Source organism: Boleophthalmus pectinirostris, unplaced genomic scaffold (assembly GCF_026225935.1).
Source record: "Boleophthalmus pectinirostris isolate CB_2022bp ecotype Guang Dong unplaced genomic scaffold, ASM2622593v1 HiC_scaffold_10, whole genome shotgun sequence".
In the NCBI taxonomy this organism is placed as follows: domain Eukaryota; kingdom Metazoa; phylum Chordata; class Actinopteri; order Gobiiformes; family Gobiidae; genus Boleophthalmus; species Boleophthalmus pectinirostris.
In genome coordinates, this window is record NW_026570971.1 from 32,441,444 (window position 1) to 32,462,322 (window position 20,879).

Genomic DNA, 20,879 nt, shown 5'->3' on the forward strand with positions numbered 1-20,879 from the left:
GCAGCGGGCCAAATATGGGGAATCAGCTCCAAAAAATCCATATCGGCACTTCCCTAGAGTAAATGCAAGTGTAAGTCTCTCCCTCTCCCTCTTTATTTCTCTTTGCATCGCCTCAAAGTCTTCAATATCGGTATCAACTGCTATGATAATCGATACTGATATTCTACACCGATCATTTTTGAGTTGCTCTCGTTTCTGAGCGCTCTTTTTAAACAGATGCTAGTGTTATATGACTGTAAGTTATACAAACATGTAATATTATTTTAGATTCCAGTAAAATGCATGTTGTTATTAGTTTTACAGAAATATCGTTATCGGCAAATATCGGTTATCAGCCACAGCAGCGGGTCAAATGTGGGGAATCAGCTGCAGAAAATCCATATCGAGTAAATATAAGTGTAAGTCTCTCCCTCTTCATTTCTCTTTGCGTTGCCTCTCTTCCTTTTCTATTCCCTGTTCTCCATTCTCCATTCTGCCCACTTCTCCTTCCCTTCCTCCCTCCCTCCTTCTCCCTCTCCGCCTCTCTCCCTTGTTCCTTGTATCCCATTGAGAGCAGATTAAAACGGCGAGTGCAGCTTGAGGCTCAGGTCAGAATCAGGTTAAAACAGCAGCAGGTTCAGATCTCTACACCAGGTCACAGCCAAAGAGCTCCTCAGAATTCCCTTCCAGGCCTGCTCGGATACGGGAAAATTACTACTAATATTTTAAAAGCCACTGTGAATTAAAGAGGCGGTATAGTGCAAAGCTGATTTGTTTTTAGCTTTCTAAGTTTGAGTGCATGCTTGAGTATTTTTGCGACCTCTCTGGGGTCCTATTCAAACCCTCCTTGCAGTTAGCATTACAATCCTGTACGTCACCCATGCTTCCACAAAACAACTCTATAAATACACAAAAGCAGGATACAAAACAATATACTACAACTTCACAAACATGATGCGAAAACAATAAAAGATAAGGAGATCTAAATATGTTATATGTTAGCAATTTATACACCATAGAACCAAAATACTCCTCCTTTAAATCTCCAAATCTCGATGGTTAAAGCTCATGGTTATAAAGAATGTTACTTCTCATTGTATTGTGTTTTATTGTATCATTGTTTTTTTTGTTTCTTTTCCATCCTTGAACTGCTCATGGAACAAGCCGTTAACTTAAAATAGACCATGCAGCTTCACTTATTTTATCGCAAGTCAACACTCTAAAACAGTATAGTAGGGATTGCCAGAGTAATAAAACCTAATGGGATTAAGCTCCACCCGACCGAGCTGTAACCATCAGAGAAAACAAACACGCCTCACCTCGGTTTAACCTCTGCCCTCAACCGCACAAGACACCACAACTAATCATGTCATAACTGTGGGCGAGGGTCTGGTTCTAATCTGGGTTTAGACTGCGTGTATATATCTGCATTTAGTCTTGGATGAGTTTGTTTCTGATCTAGTCCTGTTTTAGGTCCTAGTTTAGACCTTCATTAAACTTGGTTGAGTCCTGGTTTGGTGTTAGTTCAGCCCTGTTTCATTGTTTTCCAAGTTAAGGCCCCATTTCAGACCAGGTTTAGACCTATATTAGACCTACTTTAGACCTGATATGATCCTGGTCCAGTCCTTGTTGCAGACTAGGTTCTAGTCCTAGTTCTGGTCCCCGGTTTCTGGTCCCCGGTTCTGGTCCCCGGTTCTGGTCCCCGATCAGTCCTGGTTTTAGTCCTGGTTTTAGTCCTGGTTTTAGTCCTGGTTTTAGTCCTGGTTTTAGTCCTGGTTTAGCTCTGTTTGAGAACTGTTTGAGACCTGTTTGAGACATGGTGCAATCCTGGTTTTAGTCCTGGATCAGTCCTGGTTTAGCCCTGTTTGAGATATGATTGAGACTTGGTTCAAACCTGGTTCAGACCTGGTTTTAGTCCTGGTTTTAGTCCTGGTTTTAGTCCTGGTTGTAGTCCTGGTTGTAGTCCTGGTTGTAGTCCTGGTTGTAGTCCTGGTTGTAGTCCTGTATCAGTACTGATTTAGCCTTGTTTGAAACCTAGTTCAGTCCTGGTTTGAATCCTGGTTTTAGTCCTGAATCAGTCCTGGATCAGTCCTGGATGAGCCCTGGTTTAGCCCTGGTTTAGCTTTTGATCAGTCCTGGTTCAGTCCTGGTTTAGCCTTGATTTTGCCTTGCATGAGTCCTGGTTTAGCCTTGAAGGAGTCCTGATTTAGCCTTGGATGAGTCCTTGTTTAGCCCTGTTGAGACCTGTCTGAGACCTGTTGAGACCTCCTGACCACAGTTAACGAGGCGTGTATCAGTGGCTGCTGTGGTCTGGTCTCCCACTGCTCCCAGTTTAAACCATAGTAAAAGCACCAGCTCCGTCTGAGTCACTAAACCACAAACATGAGTCAAGAGTCACTGAAGCCACAGCTCCAACTCAAAACAAAGAGCAGGACTGTGAACAGGACTGTGAACGGGACTGTGAACAGGCCTATCAGCAAAGAGTTCACACATTTTCCCAGAGATGTTAAAAGGTGCACTCTGTAACTTTTGGTTGGATGGAGATATTGCCAGGAATGTTCCACAGTATGGCATTATGCTTGTTTATTTCTACGGAGACAGCAGGTGAAGCCACAGGGCCAAGTTACACGTCAGACCTGTTCAGAGGCAAGCACGTGTTACAGATTAAAAGCAAGATGTTTATGTTTAATGCCATTCTGGGACATTCCAGACAAAAGCAACAACATCTCCATGGAGACAAGCAAGTAATGGACCCTCCACCAGAAAAGTTACACATTGCACTTTTAAGTTGTGGACATGAGCTAACATATTGATACTGAGCAGTGGCATAATGCAGGGGATGTTCTGCATGTATGTCTGTGGTGGATTGTTCAGCAGTTACCATGGTGACAAAATGCACAAGCACTCCCAAAATAAAAGTTTTAAGATTTAACTCTAAAAACACTGAAAAATACAAAATGGATTTAAAGAGCACATTTTCAGGAGCCTGTGATAAAAACAAGCGTTTTTGGTCCTGTTTAAGAATTTGATTTTCAACTAAAAGGGCAGAGTGAAAAACTGTTGCCAATGCGAGTTAGCTTGTGATAAACAAAAATCAGCTCATCTGTTGCAGTACCAACTAAGATTTATGGTCAGATTGTGTTAAAATCAAATTAAATTCTAACATGCCTCAGACAGAGCAGTTCTTACAGTTAGCATGACATCAGCTACAAATTATTAAATTGGGACTACAAGATAAATCACAATTCAATCAGAACTGTAGTTTAGATGTGTACAAACATGCTCTGAAATGTGGTGCTTGTATTAGTTTGTCCGTTCAGATTTCAGTCTTTTTGTTAAATCTTCTGGACGTGTTCAGAATGTGAACTTTGAATCCTAATATTAAACGACAGTTGGGCTCCATGACAGTAAAGTTGAAGTCAATAGTGTTCATGTTTTAACACTAAAATACTATTCATCAATATCAATACAGATCAATGCAAAGTGAGTGAGCTGCAGCTGCTCTGACGTCATCTCCAATGGAAATCACTCTGCTCCTGTTTATGTGACCACAGCATGACAACTATGAAGACCACAGACCAGAGACTAGACCAGAGACCAGACCAGAGACTAGACCAGAGACCAGACCAGAGACTAGTCACCAGAGACCAGACACTAGACGAGACGCCAGACCAGAGGCCAGACCAGAGACCAAACCAGAGGCCAGAGACCAGAGACCAGACCAGAGACCAAACCAGAGACCAGAGACTAGACCAGAGACCAGACCAGAGACAAAAGCAGAGACCAGACCAGAGAGTAGACACCAGAGCCCAGAGACTAGATACCAGAGATAAAAGCAGAGACCATAGTCCAGATTAGAATCCGGAGACAGGAGACCAGAGACCAGACCACAGTCTAGATCAGAGAGACTAGACTCAAGATCCAGGATTCAAAACCAAAGATTAGACATCAGAGACCACAGACCAAAACAAAGACCAGAGACAAAACCAGAAACCTAGGATCAGAGACCAAAAAACTGACCAAAGACTAGACCAAAGTCCAGTCGAGAGTCCATTTCGGAGAGATTAGACCAGAGAACTAAACCTGGACCCTAAAACCAAAAACCAGAGATGAGACTAAAGACTTGACAATAGACTAGATCAGAACCTGCTATTACTACAGCAATGAATGAGAGCCAGAGAGTCCAGGCCAAAGACTAGACCAAAGACTAGACCAGAGGCCAAGCACAGTTCAAATATGGAACCTACAGACAGGTTACATCATGATTATGTTATTTAAAGGGTTTGGTGAAACCCACAGAAACTCAGGGTCACTCTCCAGGTCTCATTCAGTCTAAAAGTGAGGCAGAAGAGTTAATTTTAAATACATTTAGTTTGCTCCGAAATCCTGTAAAGTGGAAAAAGACGAGATGAGACTTCAAAGAAACGCAATAATCAGCTTTTACTCAGACACTGCTGAAGGCGACGAATACGGTTTAAACCAGAGGAGAGAGGGAGGAGAGGGAGAGGGAAAGAGGGAGAAGAGGGAGAGAGGAGAGGGGAGAGAGAGGGGGATGAGAGGGAGAGATGGAGATAGAGAGAGACAGGAAGGGAGGTTGGAGGAAGAGAGGAGGGCAGCTGACAAATATAGTTTAACCAGGGGAGAAAGGGGAAGAGAAAAGAGGAGAGAGATGGAGTAAGGGAGGGAGAGAAAAAGGGTGTGGAGAAGGAAAGAGAGGGAAAGGAAAATGGAGAGAGGGAGAGGTGGGTATCCTTGTTTTCCCTGTTGATTACATGCTACTTTGCCATGAAATATACAAAAGGTAAATTCACAAATGTTAAACCTGATCATTTCTATAGAGACTAGACCCAAACACTCACTGTATCACAACAAAAATCTGCATCAAATCAATATTCAGCTTAAAAAGTGCATTGTGTAACTTTTCTGGTGGAGGGTCCGTTAAGTGCTTTTCTCTGCGGAGATGTTATTGCTTTGTCTGGAGTGTTTTGGAGCAACAAAACTACCTGTATGTGAATAAATGTAAGGTAGAACAGTTTAATGTCATACTGCGGAACATTCCAGGTAGAGAAGTGACATATCCATAGAAACAAACCTAGACCTAGCCTAGTCTTACACCCGTGCAAACCCCGCTCATATCAGATCCATCTTATACATTTCTCCTGCTGTTTATGTGCAGAGCATAGGGAGCAGTCAGGGTCAGAATGGAGCATTACATTAAACATCTGGAGCAGTTAATCGGCCACTCCAAACCAGAAACAAGTACCATCATATGAAAAAGTCCACAGGGAGAACTGCACTTCATTTAATGTGATACAGCTCAGAGACAGAGGGAGGCAGAGCAGAGGAGCAAGATCAATGTACACGATGTCACGATGCTTAAACTGTCATTCTCCCGCTGTATTTCTCCAAGCACACCGCATCTGCAGATTAACTGGAGACGTTTGACCTCCCCGCACAAGGGCTAGAGGAGGACGGGAGGGCATCTGACACACACGAAACCAAGAGGATGGGAGGGCATTTGACACACATGGATCTAGACGGGAGGGCATCAGACACACATGGATATATAGTTGGGGGATGGGAGGGCGTCTGATACAAATGGATGTACGGATGTAGAACACGATGTAAACACCATCCCTCCTGTGAAGCATGGGGGTGGTAGCATCATGCTTTGGGGGTGTTTTTCTGCACATGGGACAGAGCAACTGCACTGTATTAAGGAGAGGATGACCGGGGCCATGTATTGCGAGATTTTGGGGAACAACCTCCTTCCTTCAGTTAGAGCATTGAAGATGGGTCGAGGCTGGGTCTTCCAACATGACAATGACCCGAAGCACACAGCCAGGAGAACCAAGGAGTGGCTCTGTAAAGAAGCACATCAAGGTTCTGGTGTGGCCTGCCAGTCTCCAGACCTAAACCCAATAGAAAATCTTTGGAAGGAGCTCAAACTCCGTGTTTCTCAGCGACAGCCCAGAAACCTGACTGATCTAGAGAAGATCTGTGTGGAGGAGTGGGCCAAAATCCCTCCTGCAGTGTGTGCAAACCTGGTGAAAAACTACAGGAAACGTTTGACTTCTGTAATTGCAAACAAAGGCTACTGTACCAAATATTAACACTGATTTTCTCAGGTGTTCAAATATTTATTTGCAGCTGTATCATACAAATAAATAGTTTAAAAATCATACATTGTGATTTCTGGATTTTTTTTTTTTTCAGATTGTGTCTCTCACAGTGGACATGCACCTGCGATGAAAATTTCAGACCCCTCCATGATTTCTAAGTGGGAGAACTTGCAAAATAGCAGGGTGTTCAAATACTTATTTTCCTCACTGTACAGTCGGAGGACGGGAGGGCATCTGACACACATGGATATACAGTATGAGGACGGGAGGGCATCTGACACACATAAATATACAGTAGGACGGGAGGGCATCTGACATGTTTGTCTCCAGGTTAAATTTCATCAGGTTTTCTCAGACATGTAAATGTATTCAGGAGAGACGAGCCTCAGGACGCGTCTGCTGCCAAATCAGCTTTTTCTATTCCACAAAACGATTCTACTGAGAATCACTAAACTGAAGACGTCATCACCGATTAGGCACCGTTAGGCAGAAATTAAATCAGATATTAAAATTTCACAAATGGTGCAGTTTCATATTGTAATATATTATCTATACTTCTACTATCTCCGTGTGTGTCAGGTGTCCTCCCTGTGTCTCCATGGGGTCTTATTCTGTGTAAAAGTTGCTAACCCTGTAGTTTAGACCTCTTACAAGCAGGTTCTGAAATGTCCCTGTGTGTCAGATGTTCAGTCTTCTTTCAAACGTTTGGTTTTGAGAGACGTTGTACGCTAAGTTTAGTCCATTTCAAGTCCCTGGAAAGTCTTGGTTACGTCCACGTTCAGTCCTGTTTTAACACCTGGTTTAAGTTCCAGTTTTCAGTCTTTATGCCTAGACACTGGGTTTTAGTCCTGTGTTTTAGTTCTGGTTTAGTCCCAGTTCAATCCCTGGATTTATTTCGATGTTGAGCCCCGGTTTTGAGCCAGGTTTAGTCCAAGTCTCTGTAAAGTCTCAGTGAAATCCAACTTTATTCCTGGTTTAAATCCCAGACTTCATGTTTATCACATATTTTAGTCCCAGTTAAATCCAGGTTGGTAGTTCTGCTTTAGTCTCAGTTTAGTCCCGTTTAACTCCGTGTAAAGTCCAGATTCAGTCTATATCAGTCCAAAGACTAAAGTTCTAAACCAGGTCTAAATCAGGGACTTTTTTCTTAAAGTTTTGACTGCAAACTTATTCCGTTTTGCAAAATTTAAAAGCAGAAGGTGCATAAAATATAGAAACTTTAAGAGCGTCAGACAAATTCTCAGTTAATTATTCAAATCACATCTGCCATTTCCAAAATCTGAAACGGGGTCAAAACTCTCCCTCCTCTGTACCATATATCTTCACTGTCCCTTGTCTGTGCCATAGCAGCAGGTGTCTTAACTCTCACAAATGAAATGACCAGTGCTCCAACTATGGCAGTATTTCTCCGTTAGATCCTCAAGTTTTATCTCAAATGAAGGTCGCACATTTCTGAGGAGTTAGTCAGACACACAACAGTTCACTCTGTTCTTACTGGAGTTTAGATCATTTGTCTGAGCTTCAGAGCACAGACTTCCTCAATACTTTACAAAGATATGAGTCTGGTCATCTGAATCTCCCTCAGTTCAGATGGGAGTGAATGACAGGTGGATTAGCCAATCAGGGACAGGCATGGTCTGTGTTAAGAAATATGGCATATGAGGGAAAAAAGAAAGAAAAATCACAGGGGATTGAAAAACATTGCGCATTTCTTCAGAATCAATGAGTAAGCACAACACAGAGGGCTGAACACACAGGGCTGCACTTGCAAGGTACACAATACTAGAAACTGGACATCTGTGCCTTATGTCATTTTTATCATCCATCCATTCATATTCTTCTGCTTTATCTGGGGCTAGGTCACGGAGGCAGCAGTCTGAGCAGGGAGGCCCAGATTTCCCTTTCCACGCACAGTTCCTCCAGTGTATGTGGGGCTCAAAAGCGAACACCTGGTGACCCACGGGGCCCGGCCAGGCTCAGCCCAAAAGGACAATGTAGGGTCTGCCCTCCTGTGCGCTCACCACCCGCAGAGAGTTTCATAGGGGTCTGCAGTCATTTTTATCATTTGGACTTAAAAAGGGCAAAAAAAACTTTTTTTTTTTTTTTTTTAAGGAAAACTGACCAAAATGCCCAATGTGATTTAATTGAGTGTATGTATGTGCAAAATTAATTACATAACCTGATCACAAAATAATGGTAAAAATTTAATTGGGTCATAGTGTTTTAGACCCAAAATTAAGCAATTTCAGTTACTTTTGTTTATGGGTTCTGTTTTTTGTTTATAGGCAACATTTTAAAGACAAAACAAAAAGAGATAAGCATATTTGTTGTTGTAATTGTTAACTGCTTTAGCAACAGTCCTACGTTTTTATCGTTCTGAAACGCATGGATACTCAAAAAGTAAACTTAAATGTTGATTGCTGTAATGTTAAGTCAGTTTGTGTCACATGATCTTTCTCATTCATGAAGTTTGATTGCATAAAGCTGCTCACAGACAAAGAAATGAGATCAATGAGACAATATCATACATGAAAGAATTAAGGATTTGGTCACGGTGATCTCAAAGAATCTTAAAACTATATAGTTTCTTTTCATAATAATCCTAACACTAAAATCCGATATCGTGGAATATCTATAATATAAATAATTAGCCAGATTTGCACCCAACTGTCTCCCCCTGTTTGTCTTTAGTCAGTAAAACTCGACAGTCCTTAACCACTGGTCTTGTTTAAAAGAGACAAGTGTTCCCAAACAGCCATAATGTTTAACGACCCCGACCTGACCACATGCTGAGGTCAGGGGTCATAAGTCACTCTGGAGAGGAACAGGAAGTGAAAGTGTGTCTGCAGTGACGTCATCCCAGACTCAAGAGCATTCCTCTGGCAGCTCCTCTCAGCCAAATTTAAAATGACATGCAAGAGCTGGATTCATACTGGATTCATACTGGGTCAATCCCTGGGTCAGTCCCTGGGTCAGTCCCTGGTTCAGTCCCTGGTTCAGTCCCTGGTTCAGTCCCTGGTTCAGTCCCTGGTTCAGTCCCTGGTTCAGTCCCTTTTTGTCAGCATAAATATACAAAAGTGAAGTAAAGTGGTGCCATAATTCAGCCCCAAAGGTGTGATTGATATCAGTTGAAAGGACTTTAAACCATAAAGATTAATATGATAAGTTTGTGGAGCAAATGCCAAACAAGGTAATAAAAATGTTCTACATTTGTGGATCAGAAGTTTGGAGATTTCTTTCAAAAAACAGAGTTAGATAGACTCCTGCCCAGGATCTGTAATTATGACATCATCAAATTTCTACATTAAAAAGGGGGTATTACGCTAAATTAACTTCTATCATGTTGTAACATTGTTCCCTCATCAAAAACATACCTGAAGAGGTTTGTCATCCATTCATGTTTGAGTAATTTAGCAATCTCTCCCGGGCCCTATTCAAACCATCCTTATGGTTAGCTGTAAAATTCTGTACAAGCTCTGCCCACAAGCCTACATCACCCGCAATTCTCCATAAATATACAAAAACATGATACAAAACCGTCCACAACAACTTGACAAATCTGATGCGATGTGCAGTAGTTTCATTAGCGGGCTGCATGCTGATTGTGTTGTGATATTGTTCTGAAGGGGGAGTGACTTAGCGTGGATGCAAAGGGAGGGAAGACTCACTCACTACATTGTTTTCAGTGAATACAGCATTTTCAAAACAATAAAAGGGAACAAGGTGATCTAAATATGTTATGTGTTAGCCGTTAATACGCTATATAATATTAGAACCTACACCTGGTTTTGAAGACTATTTTTGGTTTGTTTTTTATCCAAACACGAGTCTTCTTATGTGTGGTAGTGAAAATATGCTTGGACTGAAATGACATGTGGCGTATGAGAGAGACTTTCTGAATAATCCTCCAGCGAACATCAAAACACAGTCAGGGATTTCGCAAGATTAAAATGGAAAACTGAAATTCGGGCGAGCTGTGAAAATAGCTCAGAGGAGAGGGAAATGGGGAGAATAGGAACAGGTAATTTACTGTTTGAAAAGTGTGATTTTCTGCAAGGACCAAGGAAAAACTAAACCAGGACTAAAGCAGGACTAAAGCAGGTCTCAACCAGGACTAAAGCAGGACTAAAGCAGGTCTAGACCAGGACTAAAGCAGGTCTAGACCAGGATTAAAGCAGGTCTAAAGCAGGACTTAAGAAAGGTCTTGACCAGGACTAAAGCAGGTCTTGACCAGGACTAAAGCAGGTCTTGACCAGGACTAAAGCAGGACTAAAGCAGGTCTAAAGCAGGTCTAGACCAGGACTAAAGCAGGTCTAAAGCAGGTCTAGACCAGGACTAAAGCAGTACTAAAGCAGGGCTTAAGAAAGGTCTAGACCAGCACTAAAGCAGGTTCAAACCAGGACTAAAGCAGGACTACAGCAGGATTAAAGCAGGACTAAAGCAGCACTAAAGCAGGACTAAATGAAGACTAACCCAAGACTAGACCAAGACAAAACCACTACAAAACCAAGATAAAACCAGGACTATACCATGACTGAACCAGGACTAAACCACAACTAAACCAGGTTTGTACCAGGGTTAAACAAGGTCTAAACCAGGTCTATACCAGGACTAAACTAGAACTAAACCAGGACTAAACCAGGACTAAACTAGAACTAAATCAGGAGTAAAACAGGACTAAACCAGGACTAAACTAGAACTAAACCAAGACTAAACCAAGACTAAACCAGGACTAAAACAGGACTAAAACAGTACTTAAACAGTACTAAAACAGTACTAAAACAGGACTAAAACCAGGATTAAAACTAGGACTAAACGTGGCACTAAACCAGGACTATATCAGAACTAAACTAGAGAAAAAACAGGACTGAACAAAAAGTATATTGGTACAATACAAGGTCTAAAGCAGAACCAGGACTAAACAAGGTCTATATCAGAAATAAACAAGGTCTATATCAGAAATAAACAAGGTCTATATCAGAAATAAACAAGGTCTATATCAGAAATAAACAAGGTCTATATCAGAAATAAACAAGGTCTAAATCAGGACTAAACCAGGACTAAAACAGGACTAAAACCAGGATTAAACCCAGGATTAAAACCAGGACCAAACCAGGATTAAACCTGGCACTAAACCAGGACTAAACCAAAGTTTAAAAAAAATGTATCAAGGAGGAGGCTACAAGACAACACGTTTTACATGGACTTTAAATCTAAAAAGCAAAAATACTAAAAGATTAAAGCGAAAATCAGATATTTTAAAGAGGCCATATTGAGGTCTTTCATCAGGAGACAGTTTATCTTTTTATAGAGTGTTAAAACGAGAGGAGCAGATGGATCAGCGGACTGAGAGTAAAAGCATTACGCAACAAGTTGCTTTAAAAATTCAACATGTTTAATTATTCATTCACTGAAGTCCGAGAAAAGAGTTAGAGGCAGAAGTGAAACTATGAGATTTGAGGATAAAAATAAAGACGGAATCTAGGTGACAGGAGCAGATACAGGCTAGACTAGGGCTAATCCTGGATTGATGATTCTCTAATTTTTACTTAATTTGGTGGAATTAGAATTATTCTTGTAAATATAAATGATAGTTTTTCACTAATCAGGAGGGAATTTGTGAAGAAAAGCTGAAAAAACAGGAAATGGAGAGTTCTAAACACACTGATGACATGACTTTCGGGAGAAATCTTTCCGAAAGTTCGCCACAATTTACAATTTTTATACAATTTTTTTCTCATACTTAAAAATTATTCCAATAAAATAAAGGTGTTTTCTTATACATTAGAGGATTTTTCTTTTCCTAGGTAGCAGACAGACAGGAGCAGAGCCAGAGGAGCAGACAGGAGCAGACAGGAGCAGACAGGAGCAAGGAACAAGGACTAAAACAGAACTGAAGCAGAACCTAACCAGGTCTAATCAATGACTATACCAGAACTAAGAAAGGTCTAAACCAGGACTAATACTGAACTTAAAATATAAAACAAGGAGCAGACAGGAGCAGTGCCAGGGGAGCAGACAGGAGCAGACAGGAGCAGACAGTTCCTAGCATTTACAGCAGTTCATTCTTCAGTCTAAGAGAAAGTTTAGAGCCAAATTTAACCCGATTCCCTCAAGGCAACTTTCAACATCAGAAAATGTCAACTCTCCAGCCCCAAAGAAAATAACAGCCATTTTTGGAATTTTTAAATCTCCGCAAAGAATTCACAGGCCCATACTGAACTGGAACAATATTCTCACATTTAAAACGAGCCACATTCACCGGCCATATTATTAGGTACAATGTGTCCTGGTTGTGTTTCTGGTTTAATCAAACTTGAGCACTGATTTTGTAATAGTTTAGATCTGATCAGACATTTTTCTAGTCCTGGTTTAGTCCTGGTTTAGTCCTGGTCCGGATCTTAATCCCTCAGCAAATAATAATAAGCCCATTTAGTTCGCTGTAACATTAAAATGCCAGGACTAAACTAGGACTAAACCAGGACTAAACCATTCTAAATCAGTAGAACTAAACAAAATACAAGACCTGGTTTAGTTCTTGCTTAAAGTTAAACCAGGTCTAAACTAGGTCTAAAGTTAAACCAGGATTGAAATATAAAAAAATAAGACAGGCAAATACAAAATTCAGATCAGATAATCATCATCACGATTTCAGAGCGCGCCTCATTTGCTTCAGAGATTAATGAAGACACCGGGCGGTAAATCTGCTAATCTAAAATTCTGATCTTAAAAATGTTTCTGAACTGAATCCAACTGAAGTCAGAGAAACGCCAAACACAAAAACAGAGAATCAGAGCAGAGACGTGTATCGACTTAACCTGGTTTGGCAACGAAACCCAAGAAATCACAAGAACAGCTGGAGGACTCTTTGAGCAACAAGCACAGAATCAAAACAAAAACTGGGCAAAATAAACTTACTTACTTTTGACAACTGAAAATGTGACTTCTCAAAAACACAGAGAAAAAAAAATGTAACAGCAAAACCAAAATGTGAACAACGCCAGGCACAGTTTATCCAGTGTGAGTGATTCTTAAACCAAAAACATGCAAAATGGCAGCTGCATCAGATCACTCTATCTCTGCACTTTTGTTTTTGATAAACAACTGGCACTCAACTTTTCTTTAAAAATACACAATTTCTTTTGCTTTTACTGGATTTAAACTAATTCATTGGCATCACTTAAAGCCACAGTATGTAACATTTTAGCCAAACGCTGACTAAAACTAAATAATGTGATCTGTGAGCTTGTTTCCATGGAAATGTTGTTCCTATAATATTCCACAGTATCCAAGTCCCTGGAGAGTGTTGTATGGTTTTAATCGGTTATGTGATGTGCCACCTACAGAAAGTTACAAACTAGAACTTTAATTGTCCAGTTTCAACAATTAATCATAATCAAAATTGTAATTAGAATCATCCCATTTATCGCAAAGGCTGGAATCATTTAAGTATTATACAGAAAAAAAACACCAAGCCTCAAACAAAAGTTCAAACAAACAAAATGTTCTGAATTTTCAACAACAACAAGAAACCAAAATATTGCCAATACAGTTCAAACCCAAACCAAACAGCAAAGCAAAATGTGTCATTTCAAATCTTATAGCAGCAGACTTCTGTTTCTCATAAATGAATCATCACGTACCAGTTTTCTCGATGTAGTCCACACACTTCTCGATGAACAGGGGGATGGGCCGGTCCTGAGTCACCAGGTTTTCCAGAGGGACCCCAAAATAGTTACTGTCCCAGGTCCTGCGGGTGGGCGGGTACAGGGGCTTGGCCGGCTTAGATGATTTGGGCTAAAAATAGGAGACAAAAGTGACATTAAAGTAACCGTATGTAAGATTTCTATTTTAAATTCCCTAGATATGACCTATCTGCGTCTCCAGCTACAAGATAAACATGTTCAAATCAAAAACAGATTTCACTGATAAGACTAAATCAGCAACACTGGACAAACTGTTTATGTTACAATTTGGAGTTTAGGTTCAAGATGAATCTCCAATCAGAAAGCAGAATGACCCTCACGAGTCAGTTGCCAGTTTCAGTGCTGAAATCCAGTTGGTTTAAACTTGTCTTTGATCTGTAAGGTCTCTACCTATACCCCAGCACCTGCAGCCAGTCACGACTCGGTGCTAGTGCAACCTCTGCAGCTCAGGGAGGGAATTCTGGAGGTTCTGAGCCTTCACATAAGGTCCATACACTGAGAATGAGACAAACTTGCATGTCTCCTCTCTGCAGGTTAAGGCTCTGGCAGCACCAGTGAGTGTGAGTAAGAATGCAGGATACATATAGTTCCTTTAAATCGCAAGGTAAAGACATTTGACAATTTTATACAACAAGTGCATTTTAATATTAACAAGGCGTCTTCCCTTTTATTGAACTATTTGACTGAACTCCTTGTTAAATTCTTGTGTAACGCTCTGTCAGATCAGATAAACACTGTCTCCTCCAGAAACTTCATTTAAACGACTCGGCTTTGATTTCCCAGAGTCCTTTTGCTCTTCAGAGCGTTGTCACGGCGACAGGGCAGTAATTGGACAGGGCATAAAGATGGCGGCGTACACGATGAGTCTGTCTGCTGTGATTATCTGTGACATCATCTCAAAGCGCCGCAGGAGATACAGTGAAAGAGTGTTTAAAGCTGCACTGTGTTTAATATTTAATGATCAGTCGTAACTTTATAGCTATTTGACTTTAGTACCAGTATAGATTTGACACTTAGGTAGTAGATTAGTTGCTTAAGTTCCTGGTTAAATCCAAGTTGAGTCCTAGTTGAGTCCTAGTTGAGTCCTAGTTGAGTCCTACTTGAGTCCTACTTGAGTCCTACTTGAGTCCTACTTGAGTCCTACTTGAGTCCTACTTGAGTCCTAGTTGAGTCCTAGTTGAGTCCTAGCCCTGGTTCTATATGGAAGATAATTAGTTTAATCAGATTTTGAATTTAAAATGCTAGTGAATTTCTTACTTTGAATGTCACCCTTTAAATCTTCAACAAATATATTTTCAATTCTTCAATTTCAATAGGCTAATGTCAGAGTGCAAATTTCACAGAGGCATAAGTAAATATAGTTCTAGCCCTGGTTTTAGCCCTGGTTTTAGCCCTGGTTTTAGTCCAATACAATAGCATATGACCGGCACTGAGCATAGCGTGAATGAATAAGGCATGAAATTCAATCCCATACAAAGACTAATGCATTATTATAATTAACAAGCAGCTGACTTATTTTGACGTGTTGCTTACAATACATCTGTACTGGGTAAAGACAATTTTTGATCCAATACATGGGAGGAAAAAAATAAATCAAGGCCCTTTAAAATATTAACCCTGCTCTCACCTTTTTGGGCTCCTTGGGCGTCTTGGCTGTCTTTTTCTTCTTCATCTTCTTGTCATCTTGCTCAGGGTCAGAGGTTATGGCCGGATTATCGATTCCCTGTTTCCACGGATCGGCTGGAGAAAGCAGCGGATCCTCTTCACCTCCTCTGTGCGCTCTTCCTTTCTTCTTTTTCTGCGTGGCTGGTCCGCTCTCCTCCCCATCGCTGTCCGACTGAAACCTCCTCTGGTACGCTTTTGTTTTACTAAACAAAATTTTGGACCTGTGCTTGTATTTTGAAGGTCTACGTCCGGTTGAATTCGCTTTCCGTTCGTAACCGTTCTCCTCTTCCAATCCGCTGTGATGCAGTCCTCCAAAAGTGTTTCGAATTTTAATCAAACGACTGTGTGAGTCCTCTGGAACTGCGTAAATATCATCGTTGATATACCCTCGGGATCTTAGTGTATCGACTGGATCTGCGTAGTTTTCCGAAGTTTCGACGTCATCAGCGTGTACCAGCGGAGGTCTAGGCATTCTCCGGTTGCTCCTCATTCCCGCTTCAATCGTTTTGAGTAAATTTGGATCAAGTTTTCGAACATTTGGTTTTGTCAGAACTGGTTTAGGGCGTACGGGAGGAGGCACTTTATGGTTGCGTTCATGTTCTCCGACTGGAGTGCTATGGACAGGATATTCATTACCTTCTAAGTCGATCCGATATTTCGCTCTTTCACTTGGCGTTGGTAAAAGTTGAACGTCGTCTCCGATTGGGCTGTAAGGAGGCGGAGCTTCGTTGTCATCATCCGAGTCGGGATAGTACGTGTTGTAAGCGGGAGAGTGGCTATGTGGCGATGTTGGAAAAGTGTCTTCGCTAGCTCCCGTTGTGCATTCTCTGGACGAATTATCAAACAAGAACGAACTTTCAATGCTTTGCTTTTTCTCATAGACTTCATTGAAAAATGGTGTGAAGACTTCGGTTTGTCTGTGGTACTGCGACAAAGAGTACAACGCTGTGAATTTGGCTGCGATCTCCGTGGCAATGTGCTCACCTTCTGTCATTAGTTCTTTAATTGCATCATTTTCAAAAAAGTCTGCTTGGCTGTCAGTTATAGCAACCATTTGAACAGGAATTACATCTTGGACCTCAGCTAAAAAAGCTCGCAAAGTTGCCATGGAAGCTTTCCGTTTCGCCGAATACACCAAAATGTATCCGTGGACAAGTTCGTCTTTCCGTACGCCGATCGCAGAGTGGTATGACAAAACTGTAACTTGAATCCTTCTCCTAGTTTCACCAAGAATTTTATCAAGAATGAGAGAGTTGCTTTGACCGATTGGACCGGCGCTACAGCAATGTGAATCCAAAAACGGGGACAAAATTAGGTCAACGCTAAACGGATCCCAGCACATTGCGCACATTACGATTCGCAGATCAGTTTCGGACATGTCTTTTATTGAAGGAAGAGGAGCCAGGAAGTCAAAGTTGTGTTTCATATTGTCTAGAACCGCTCTCAGTCCTTGTTTGATTTGGAATTCTGTAAATTTTCTCGGAAATGCCCCAGAGGGAATATCAACAAAGGTGCATTGGAGTTTGTTAGCTAGCTGCTGGCCTTGGTGACGCAAAATAGGGATGTTCTTGCATATGTTGTCTCTCTGATTGGCGAGAATAAGAATGAACGGTAACGGTTGAGCAAAACGATCTCTTCGACTCCCGGCAATTTCTGCTCTGATTCTTCCGATACAATCCCCGATGGAATTTAAGCTTTCAATTGAGTTAAAAACGCAAAAACATCCGTGAGGTTTGAAGGTAGAGACCCAGGTGTGACTAAAAAGCAAAGTTGAATTAACATCAACAGGAAGTAGCTCTAGTTCGTAAATTTTGCCATCCAAAGTGTATTCGTCATCTGTGGATTGCGCACGGATTTCATTTGCCAATTCCTGCGCAAGTCCTTCCTTTCCCAATAAACACAAGTTGAGTTTATCCACATTGGGGTTGTTGTAGTACAAATTTGAGCGACCATGATCTAGCTGAACCAATCTGTTAGCTAAAACCTGCTCTACTTTGAGATCAACACAATTTTGACCGCTTAGGCACGTCTCTTTAGTCGGATGATAGACGAATCCGATATGTTTTAGTAAAAGCGATTCTCTATCTGGGGCTAGCTTTTGCAGCGCCCTGTATCTGGGCTCCTCATTCAAAACGCTATGAATTTCCGTCATTTTATCGCAACTGGGAGTAGCGTTAAGATCTAAATCGTAAAACAGTTCGGCGTGTTCAAAAAGCATTTCTTGAAATTCCTCTTTGGCTCGTTCGACTATTTCTTGCTGATGTCTTGCATACACGTCTCGTCTATCCATTTCAGTTATGTATTTGTAAGCTTCGTCTTCCATTACAAAGCACATAACTTCCTCCCACGGTTGGCCAGGACTGATAAAATGGACTCTTTCTAGCGTTTTCTTGAATCGTTCTTTCATTTCGCCTCTTCGTTTTTCTGATAACAAATGCTGGACGTGATTGTGGTATATTCTTTCGGCTTCGGGAGTTTCTAGTAGATCGAATGGTATTCTTCGATCACTGTTGTCAATATGATCTGATTCATCCCAAGGAGTGTGATCCAAGATTAAAAACCAAAACTGAAAATCGTGCCTGTTTCGGATCACACTTTGCGCTTCGTGCCATGTCAAATGCTCAACTTCATCCAAATTATTCAACATGTTATTTAACGTTTTGGGAAGTGTTGTCAAGTATTCCTCCCTTCTTTTCCGAATGTGCTCCTGTTTAAGTTGTGCAATGTGCTTCGTGAACGTATTCCGTGCTTTTCGTGTCCCTTCCAACGTTATAAATTCCTCGTAATCCGGTTGTCCTCTGAGATTATTCGTCACTGCTTTCCACGTCGTATGATAATCCCGTACAGTTTGGACCATCAGTTTTTCAAATCGATCTGTTACCAAGGCGACCAGTTGGCGTTGGACTTTGTACGCTTCCAGATACGGAACAGTTTTCGGTTTTCCTCGCGTTTTGTCCAACTGTTGTAGCAGCGAATTGAAACTCAACTCAACATTTACATTTGTTTTTGACGACGTTTCAATTAGAAGTAGGTTTTCTTGCTTGCTACGAATACCTGCAAATCCCTCAAATGCTGTTCTACGCATTCGTCGCATTTCGTTGCAGCGACCACGATTGGCTTCTTGGCTTTGGCGATTTGCGAGTAGAGACTGTTCACGAATTTCATCTGATCGTCAAACTTGCGGTTGCAACCTTTGCTAACATCTATGCACAAAATGAATCCGTCAATGTTGAGTTTTCCATCTGGCATTTGCTTTTGGTCAAAGTCCTGCTCCAGACCTAGCTGATCCGTGCAAATATACATAAGTTTTTCCGCGGATTGTAACTTGGTAGCCGCCGCCCTTTTCGTATACGGCTGTAAGTTTGTGCTCCTATGCGGTAGGAACGTTTGATCATCAATAAATTCCGTTTGCTCGATGATTTGAATCCTACAGTCCAATCCATCGTCTCCTCTATGGCAAACATCGCCCCAGTACAGGAAGTGATCATTGTTAACCACTCTGCCGCCAAAGTCTATCGTACTGAGGACAGAGGTGTGTTCAGAGTAGTAGTTATCCGCGTCTGGACGAACATATCGGTTACACAAACACGATTTTCCGACTCCGCAGTTTCCCTTCTCCTTCTCCGTCCCCGATAATCCGACCACACTGACTGCAAACGTCGGTGGTCGGGCATCCTTGTTTTTGGCCATTATATCTCCGCACTCATCGCACCAGGAGCTGTGTGGGTAGCGGCGTTAGCGGATCATGCTAAAGTTGTTTTGGTGTTGAACTCTTGTTGGAGATGCTGCTTCTATCCAGAGACGGTGGAGCTGGGATAGAGCAGCTCTCAGGTCCTCTCTGTATCACCTCCCTGAAACACACAACAAAAACTGGGTTAGAAATATATACTGCAAGCAAAAAAATATCCATTATTTAAGGAATGTCTGATTCAGAGTATTCACAGCACATCTCCTTATTTAGAGAATCCTGGCAATGTAAAAGTGCACTGTGTGACTTTTCTGATACATGGTATGCCACCTGCTTGTGTCCATGGGGATGACATAGCTTTGCTTATAATGTCCCACAACATGCCTTTAAACATATTCATCACAATGGAGATTTGCAAGTGTCATCCCCTGACCCAGTTAAAAGTCAGATTGGTGGACAGGTGAGGCTGTTCACAGTAAAAGTGTTTTCAAGTGATATTTTGTAATAAAAACACTGACTAATAATAGCTGAATAAATACTAAATCAGTACACTTAATAGCCTGATTCATCAGACCGGTTTTACTTCATTTCACTTCATACAAACCGTCTGACCTCGCAGCCATTCGCTCAACGGTAGGCGGGTACTTTTTTTATTTAACCAATCGCTGCTGTTTGGTCATGACGTATGTAATGCACCACTAACGGGACTAACTGGTATATTAAGATTTTCCCAAATCCCATAGGAAGAAGGACAATAAAGTCTTTCCCCTTGATGAAATTCACCAAACATTCTCTTTGTTCCGGCTTTAAATCCTCGATCTCAGGAATCGTTGACAACACTGAATATCTGACTCTTCGCTGATTGGCTGGTGCCTGAACTTGCACTTCCAGGGTTTTTGTGAACCATCTATTGTATTTTGATTTCTGACCTAGTTGCTGGAGAGAAATGAAATTGAGCGGAGGCACTAGGTGGCGCCAGCCTGGCTATACATTTGATGCCACACTGTGGCAGAGCAATCTCCATGGAGACAAGCAGGACCACCACCAGAAAAGTTACATAGTCCATAATTAAAAGCAAATAATATTTTATTTTAAACTTTTTATATAATTAAAAAAAATAGAAAATGATCAGTTGTGTATACATTTGTTAACATGTGACAGACATATTAATATTAAGAACACACCATCTTTAACATAATCTGTCATCATGTTATATTTAAACTATTTACGCAATTGAATAGAAACTTGTCTGAAATGTAGTAACCCAGCAATTACATGTTAGAATAGTAACTAAAAGCAAAACATGAGAAAAAAAACAGCATGCCTTCAAAACCACTTTGTTTCTTGTGGTCTTAAAATTATCCTTGACTTTTCCCCCTAAAAAATGATCTTGTCTAAATGTTTGCTTTCAGCTTGAGTGCTCCTGACTACAGCTCTCCCATTCACAAATACTGTACATGAGTCAACGCTTTGTTTTCACTCTGCATCTACAATAGTCTTTATTTTGTTCCATTAGAATTCATTTGTTTATACAGCAGCTACAAAAAGCCAGAATAAAAGGTCTTTGTGGAGACAACACGCGTCCTTTTAAAATATTAAACAATTGCATAATGAATCACAGCCTTGGAGGAGAGGCACATTTGAATAAAGACACAGACCGATAAAAAAACATTTGAACACTCTACACATTTGAATCTATAATGCGATGTTGTTTAGCAT

At 41.1% G+C, this 20,879-nt stretch overlaps 1 protein-coding gene across 1 annotated transcript in view; it reads right to left on the reverse strand.

The window, feature by feature from the left end:
- arhgap5 (Rho GTPase activating protein 5) overlaps window positions 1-20,879 on the reverse strand; it is a 40,953-nt gene that overhangs the window by 16,715 nt on the left and 3,359 nt on the right. The window contains 3 exon segments of the mRNA XM_055157040.1: window positions 13,745-13,898; window positions 15,435-18,508; window positions 18,511-19,323. Coding sequence (XP_055013015.1) covers window positions 13,745-13,898; window positions 15,435-18,508; window positions 18,511-19,162 — 3,880 coding nt within the window. The 5' untranslated portion in view covers window positions 19,163-19,323.